The sequence below is a fragment of the Larimichthys crocea genome, chromosome X (genome assembly GCF_000972845.2).
Source record: "Larimichthys crocea isolate SSNF chromosome X, L_crocea_2.0, whole genome shotgun sequence".
Lineage (NCBI taxonomy): Eukaryota > Metazoa > Chordata > Actinopteri > Sciaenidae > Larimichthys > Larimichthys crocea.
Window position 1 is genome coordinate 684,991 of NC_040020.1, and position 7,815 is coordinate 692,805.

At 47.2% G+C, this 7,815-nt stretch overlaps 1 protein-coding gene across 3 annotated transcripts in view; it reads right to left on the reverse strand.

Moving 5' to 3' along the window:
• Window positions 1–1,024: 1,024 nt before the first annotated feature.
• mdm1 (Mdm1 nuclear protein) overlaps window positions 1,025–7,815 on the reverse strand; it is a 10,897-nt gene continuing 4,106 nt past the window's right edge. For 2 of the 3 annotated variants that reach the window (XM_027283772.1, XM_027283774.1), the window contains exons 10-16: window positions 4,620–4,846; window positions 4,384–4,536; window positions 3,084–3,166; window positions 2,212–2,249; window positions 1,894–2,140; window positions 1,446–1,508; window positions 1,025–1,358 (exon numbers count right to left, since the gene is read on the reverse strand). In XM_027283772.1, the coding sequence (XP_027139573.1) occupies window positions 1,249–1,358; window positions 1,446–1,508; window positions 1,894–2,140; window positions 2,212–2,249; window positions 3,084–3,166; window positions 4,384–4,536; window positions 4,620–4,846 (921 nt within the window). In that variant the 3' untranslated portion in view covers window positions 1,025–1,248. The remainder of the gene's footprint in view (window positions 1,359–1,445; window positions 1,509–1,893; window positions 2,141–2,211; window positions 2,250–3,083; window positions 3,167–4,383; window positions 4,537–4,619; window positions 4,847–7,815) is intronic. The other variant, XM_027283773.1, reaches the window with a different exon arrangement.

Here is a 7,815-nt window from a genome sequence, read left to right on the forward strand (position 1 = left end):
GTACTCTATGTAGTACACTGTGTACTCTGTGTACTTCCTGGCGTAGTGCACCAGAAATGATGATCACGACTTTTTACCGTTAACGATATTTGGATGCTTCGTTCAGCGCTGCACAAATTATCTCGTGTCCGTGAAGCTGAGAATAAATTTTAAAGATGACGGAAACATTTTGTTGTTTTTTGAGTCATCGTGTATTTTTTGTGACTGATGATGAAACCTGCAGGACGACTTCAGGAAACTTTTAGAAAACCAGCAACGAAAAATATGAAGAAAAAAAAAACAGTTAAACAAGAATTCAGGTATCTGAGTTATTTGAAAATTAATAAAATGAAACAACACGATGAGTCAGCTTCACTTCGTTTGCTTTGGTCCGTATATCGTTATGAGTCACAATCAGCTCCTTCATCACTTCATACCTGGCTGACCATGTGTGTGTGTGTGTGTGTGTGTGTGTGTGTTTAAACAGTGTGTATTTGTCCATTCTGTCCGGAGGAAGCGATGACGATGTTTGTTCCGCTCTGTGACGTGTTTATTTAATAAAGACTCTGAGTATTTCTACACCGGGTCAGATTTTCTTTGAAATAATAAAACATTTCCACCTCCGTCCACAGGGGGCACCGCAAACAACACGTGAAAGTTCATCGTAGCTGCTTTAAGTTAAAGACCTGATTCAATCTTAAATCTTCATTTCTGTTGAACCTCGACAGGTCAACTCGTGTCACTGTAAGTGTGTTCGTTTGTACCGAGCCCACCGTGACCCTGAAGAGGATCCGCGTTCACGGAAAGAAGATTGTTTTATTTTGAAAATCGGTGAGCAGATGAGGCAGTTCTGACTGTTCACCGTTAATGTTCTATACACTGAGCCGGACGTTACATAGAGGTTCTCTGGAGGTTTGTGCAGAGCTGTGAGGAAGAACCAGGCGACACTCGTTCAGCGTTAAACTTCAGCTGCGACACGACCACGTTTATTTTCTGTGCATGGACACGTTTGTTCATTTTTGAATGAAACAGAAACAACACGGCGTCGTCTTCAGTCACTTTATTGACTCTGATCTCGAGCGGCACGATGACTACGTTAAAAAACATTGATCCCAAAGCGCCTCTACAAAAATAAACTTTGACTCTGACGTCTAAAAATCACATGATTCCTTCTAGTTATCGTACGAACATGATTCGTCTACGATCATCTACAAACAACACGCTGGTTTCCACGGTGACAGCAAGAGGGTGTGCTGGGGGGGTCAGAGGTCATCTCTTCCCCCAGAAATTCTCCCGTCTCTTCTGAGCGCGCTCCAGCACGGCGGACGCCATGGAGCAGGAGGCCGCCGAGCGCCACGACATCACCGACAGCCGGTCGTCTAGGCAACAGGAGGAGGACGGATGTGAGGTGATTGAAAACAGAAGAAGTCAAATTATTTCTTTCATTTTTTTTATTTTTTTTTTACCTTCGTCGGAGCCGCAGCCTCCGCCCGAACACGGCGGCTCTCTGAACCTCAGCCCGAGCTCACCTGCAGAGACGAAGCAAACATCAACGACTTTTATATTCTTTGTGTCTTAACGGGCCGAGCAGCATGACGGATCACGCTCGGCGTTTCAAAGCTTCAACATGAAATCTGACCTGTTGAGAAAAACTGGATGAAAAGAAGACGAGCAGGAAGTGAAGAGCGGAGAGGGGGAGTCCCTGTGTGTGTGTGTGTGTGTGTGTGTGTGTGTGGCTGCTGTCGACGTGTCGCGTTTGAGGTCTGCACGATTTATTGGTTCATGTTCTGATGCAGCTGCTGATTGCAATCCCCTCACATCAGTGTAAGCTGCAGTCTGCAGCCTCACCACTAGATGCCGCTAAATCCGACACGCCGTGCCTTTAGGAGGATCGTGCACGTCGCTGCCGCTCACCGTTGTGCTGGAAGTCGGCGTGTCTCAGGGTGCCGTGGATACCGTGTGGGGGCGGCACCACAGGAGGCGGGGCTACAGGGGACGGCGGCTTCATCCTGATTGGTTTAGAGGGCGGACTGGCGGCTGGTCTGTGGTCAGGGGAGGGGCCAGAGGTGGACAGGCGGGGGGAGTTATTCTCTGGCCACGCCTCCTTCTGTTTAAACGCTGTCTCCGCGCCCGCCGCCATGGAAACGTCCGACCCGCACCTCTGAACACAAACAGTCACAATATGAGCTGACGTGACATGATATATAATATAATACAACTGTTTAATATTACCTGTTGTTTGGACGGTTTTCCCACCAGTATAGCGCCTCCTGGAGGTCAAACAGAGGTCAGAGGTCATGCAGAGAAGGTGGAGTGTAACTGAGTACATTTACTCAGATACTGTACTGCCGGCTGGAGGTACTGTGTTCATCGTTTGTCACAGAGGACGTTTTTAGATCTGATCTGCTGAGTTTAAGTTTAACGTGTTGGATACCTTCACGTCTCCGACAGCGTCTCCGCTCTCTCACGCTCTGTAACTCTCAGCTGGATAAACTTTGTGACACTGGCACCAAAACATCACCGCAAACACTTTCTGCTGCCTCACACGGAAAACAGCGCTTCCATATCGATCTTATCAGACAGCCGAGACGCCAAAACAGATCTGACACTGATGTGAACACACACACTTCCTCTGTGTGTGTTGTTGTTCTCAGAGCTGTGATTTGTTTATGAGGCTGTGAAGGGAACCCTAAAACCTGCAGCTCCTCTAACGTCCACTTGGCTCCAGAAGTCTCCATGTTCAAATGTCCAACTCTCACGGATCTTTAAACTGTCAATCACGATGAAGTCTAAGATTTATCTGGACCGAATCAGAGACACACACACACACACCAACGAGTGTGTGTGTGTCTCTGATTTTATGAATGAAGTCTGAAGACGCTCTGCAGTGACACCTAGTGGCAGAGAATGCTTATTTTTAATGAAGGTAAGGATCTGTGTGTGTGTGTGTGTGTGTGTGTGTGTGTGTTTCTGTGTTGTGTTCCTAACTTGTAAAAATCTGATTTTTGGGTCAGTGGTTCAGGACTTTAGTGGTTGTGTAATGTCCCCAGAAATAACCTATGAACATGTAGTGTGTGTGTGTGTGTGTGTGTGTGTGTGTGTACCGGTGGCAGGTGTGGTGAGGTCATGATGAGTTCTTTGAACAGGCAGCATCTTCAGCCTCGGAGTCGGTAACCTTCCCTCCTCCCTACAAACAAACACACACACACACACACACACACACACACACACACACACACACAGTATGCAGAGAAGCTTTGATGTGACTTTGACAGGATGTCAGGTTAACAGATCAGCTGTTTGTTCACTGCACACACTGATGTTGCACACACTCTTAAACTCTTCTGTTGTGTTTACTGTCACGTCCACAGGAGAAACATAAAGTCAGTGTAATCTGTTTCATATTTGAAAGCACATAAACAAGAAAAACAACCAAATCTGAGCAAAATAACAAAGTCCTAAACGCCAACGTCCCTGAGTCACATCCAGTCAACATGGCGGACTCCATGAAGACGACCTGCGGCGTCTGTAGATATTAAAGTTTCATTCTGAGGTAACAAAAACAAAACCTGTGTGTCTGACTGTGGCCCCGTCGTGCCCAGACATTATTACTGACTCTGCAGCAGCACAGAGACTTCAACAAAGTCAGTCAAAGGCAGCTGGAGGTTGCCGAGCAACCAGGGTCAGCTGCAGGTCAGAGCAATTAACTGCAGCTGTGCTCTGTCTGTGTGTGAGTGACTGCTGAGAGACACAGAAAATCTCTAAATGAAGCCCCTCCAACTAGTGGACGCTAATGCCAAACGGTAGGTGGTATCAAAAAGCCCAAATGACCGTGAGCATCCTCATCTTGTCGACCATGTGAATGCTGAATTTCAGTGTGTGAAGTTAAAAAATGTGACCTGGGGAGAGAGAGAAAGAACAGGTGCCCCGTGCTCCTTTGGGAAATTTCTCCTCTCCAGTTTACATGGGAGTAGATGGGGCTGTCGGTGGGTGATCCTGGAGCATCAGTGCGTCTCCCGCCAAAACTATAAGTCTGACAGCTTCAGCAGTGATATCGCTGCGTAGCCCACGAATTTTCCTACGTTTCTATGTAGAAATTATTTCTGTAGAGTGACATTTGTGGCCACAAGAGCCGTTTGCAAATGTATTTTTTGACAAATGTTTCTCTCCCTCTATTCTAGCTCTGGAACATTCTACCAATACACACCCATTTTAAACTTTGACGTGGTTTTTTGTGATTTTTGGCAAAACCGTTTGGTGAAACTCTTAGAAAAGTCTCAGTGCATCATTCCCGACCGAGCCGGTGGTTTTGATACCTTTTTTGTGTATGTGCGACCAAAACTGAGGCAGGAGCATGCTGAAATTCCTGCAATATGTCAGAATAATGAGTAAAGAAACACTGACTCGTCTGTGTTTCCTCCTTCTCCATCTTCTTCTCCTTCTCTTGCCCAGGCTGTTCGTCTTTCATCAGCTGCTTCTAGTTGTGTGTGTTTGTTCGCGTGCTGACGTCCTCCTGATCCCGTCGCAGACGACCTCCTGCTGGAGAGACTCGAGCGGCTGAAAAAACACAAAACACACTGAAACTCAGAGATCAACTGTCAGGCGGCGTCCTCTCCCTCTCCGCCCGCCGTGTGACTCACCTGGCCAAGTCGAGAGCCTCCAGATGTGAAGTGCTCCAGTTGTCCGGATCCTGACAGAGGTCAAAGGTCAGGCGTGGGGTCGGGGGGTCGGTGAGTGAGTCGGCGGTGTCCGTCGGCTCCCACAGAGCGTTGTGTTCGGACAGCAGCTGGCTCAGGTGATCTCTGGAGAAGTTAGCGCCCCATGCTCGACGGCGGTACGACAAGGCCTTCTGCCTCAACTCCTTCACCTGGACGGGAAAACAGCGACTGTCTCAGACTGCGACTGTCTCAGACTGCGACTGTCTCAGACTGTAATATTATCGCTGCACAGTATGAAAACCTCTGCGAGAGTTTTCTGGTTGTCTTTCTGCTTCAGTTTGTAACCACGCTGTTTGTAACCGAGTTTCACTTCATCACTTTCTCTTTCAGCCGCTCGCTCGCTTCGTCTTCACTTCACACATCGAGCTTGCTGTGCGAGTGAAGAATGGAGGTTTGTGTTTGACCACAGCCGTGTTCCTCTAATTAAATCAAAACCTGTTCATTGAAGAATTTCCAATTCATCCAAAGTGCGACGCTGAGCGAGTGCTCCTTACAAAAACAGGCTCCAACCTGATGTTCCTAAACTACACACTGTTGAAGCAGTTTGTCTGGAAGTCGACACGTAAACTTGTCAGTGTCGTCCTTCGACCATCGGAGAGTAAAACCTCCAGAGCAGGAACAGGAAGTACAACTAGAGCCGAAAACACAAACACTTCCTAAAAACTCACAAAAACTGTCCAGACCAGTTCAGACCAGGTCTGCTCAGAGAAGTGTTGAAGCAGTTTTCCTGGACTTAACCTTCGGTCTGATCCTGAAAACGAAGAAAGACGATTCACCCAGATGAAATCTTGAAGGCTGGATTACCAAACACTCTGAGGATTACTGCGTTTCTTTGTCTTATTTGTAGATCTTCACTGTCCTCAGAGATCGACTCTTCACGGATTCGACGACCTTTCCTTAAGCACCGTGCTGAGACTTAGTCTCACGGAGTAACGCTGAAGGTTCGGCTCGGGAAGCAGAAAGCTGGTCGTTCTCCGGCTCTGCACGGTAAAGTGATACTGACCATTGGTGTGTGTGTGTCTGTGTGTGTGTGTTGAGATATGTAGAGTTAAAGCACCTCGAGTGATCAGAGGACTAGAAAGGCGACACCCAGGATGAGAAATGAACCAACCACCAACAAAAATAACTATTTGATTTATTATGGTTGGTGAATTGAAACGTTTCTGTCTGCGACTTGTTGACATCCATCAGTTCATGAGCTCGGTGCAGATCATTCATTAACCCTGACCTGACCCCCGTCCAAACCCTGGATAACCTCCGGCCCTGTTTTCAAAGCGAACCTCAAGCTCAGCTCAGTCTCTAAACCTCAAACCTCCAAAGAGACGAAGCGTTGGCCTGACGCTGCACGGCTCCACCGCCGGCTCTCTCTGCTGAGTGACAGCGACTCTGAGTCTGCAGACTTTCTCTGATTTCCTCTGAACTGACAGACAGCAGCTGACGTCAGCAGACAGAACTGAAACTCTTCAGAGGCCGGCCTCAACGTGGGGATGGAAAGTTAAGCTGGACGGTTACATCACGCCCACGCCTTCGTTCATTTACTTAGAAGAGACAGACTCACAAACACGTCCCCCATGAAGGTTATCATGACAGACTGAAGCCGCCCAGCAGCAACACGCGGGCGCAGAGTGACCCGAGCTGGGTGAGAATATCTGACCAGGGTTAAACCGCATAAACAAAAACTTTAATTTTACTCAGATCAGAGCAGAGCTGAATCCTGCAGCAGGCTGAAGGCTGACACCAGAGAGGTGGAGGTTGTTGGAGCAGCAGGTGGTGTTGTTCATCTGTGTGATATGAAATGTTCAGAGTCGTCTCCTCTTACCGAGCAGACTGACGTCCTTCAGAGTCTGCAGGACGTTTCTAAGACTCTGTGATGACATCTGTATCATTCGATGACTCCATGATTTTATTACAGATTTATGATTAATGAGAAACTTCTGAATCTTTTAAGTCCATCTTAACTTGTCTTAACTTGTCTTATCAGTTTTGCACAAATATTATTATAATAAATTAAATCAACCTTTAAAAGGTTTTTCTTTTTTTTTACTTTATTGTACATCAGGAACAAAAGTCAGTCCTCATGAAAATTATTTAATAAAGTCAAATCTGCAGATTTGAGCTTCAGACTTTCCACATGGTGGGAACGTACCTGTTTGTATGTGACTAACAGTCATTTGTTTCCCTGAAATGAACCTCTGTGGTTTCACCGCTGACACTCAGCACTCTGGTTTTCCATCAGTGACACACACACACACACACACACACACACACACACACACAAACAGTTTAACTAGCAGACGGGCATTGCGCAAATCCCCCAACTGCCACTTCAATAAGTCTGATCAGGATCCAAGAGCGCTGAGGTGGATTCAGTTTAAATGTAGCTGACGCCTTCAGTTCTTCACACACACACACACACACATACACACTAGAGCGCCATATGTGGATTAATCCACCGCTGAAAGTAGTCCTCGCTCACTCTCATTCACTGTCGATGTCGCTCGACCACAATCCAAATTAAACTTCTTGTTTCTATTTTTCACTGTAAGTTTCAGAAGCTGCTTCATGAACGCAGTCAATGTTTCAAAATCCACCAGCTCCGCCGCGGTCCGGTTCAGGATCATCTTCTTTCTTTGACGGACGCCGCGAGCTGCATCGATTTAACACGGAGCACCTCGAGCTGACAGGAAGCCAGACACAGAAACAGCACAGAGAATCCGGTGGATTTTCAAAATAAAACACCTCTGTGCAAACCGCCGGTCGTAAAAACAGACAAAAGAGAAACAAATGAAGTACGCAGCGTATTTCCACATGTAGAAGAACATGGACCAGGAAAACGATCAAATCTGAAACAAAGTCTGGAGGGAGAAACGCCCTGCACGTCCTGCACTTGGACCGTCCAAGTGCAGGACGTGATGGAGACGTGACGGAGACGTGACGGAAACGTGACGGAGACGTGACGGAGACGTGATGGAGACGTGATGGAGACGTAACGGAGACGTGACGGAGACGTGATGGAGACGTGACGGAGACGTGATGGAGACGTGCCCGGTGGGGTTTTGGTGTGGCGTGTGAATGTCGTGTGGACGCAGATCAAAAATCATTTTCTCCTGATTTATGA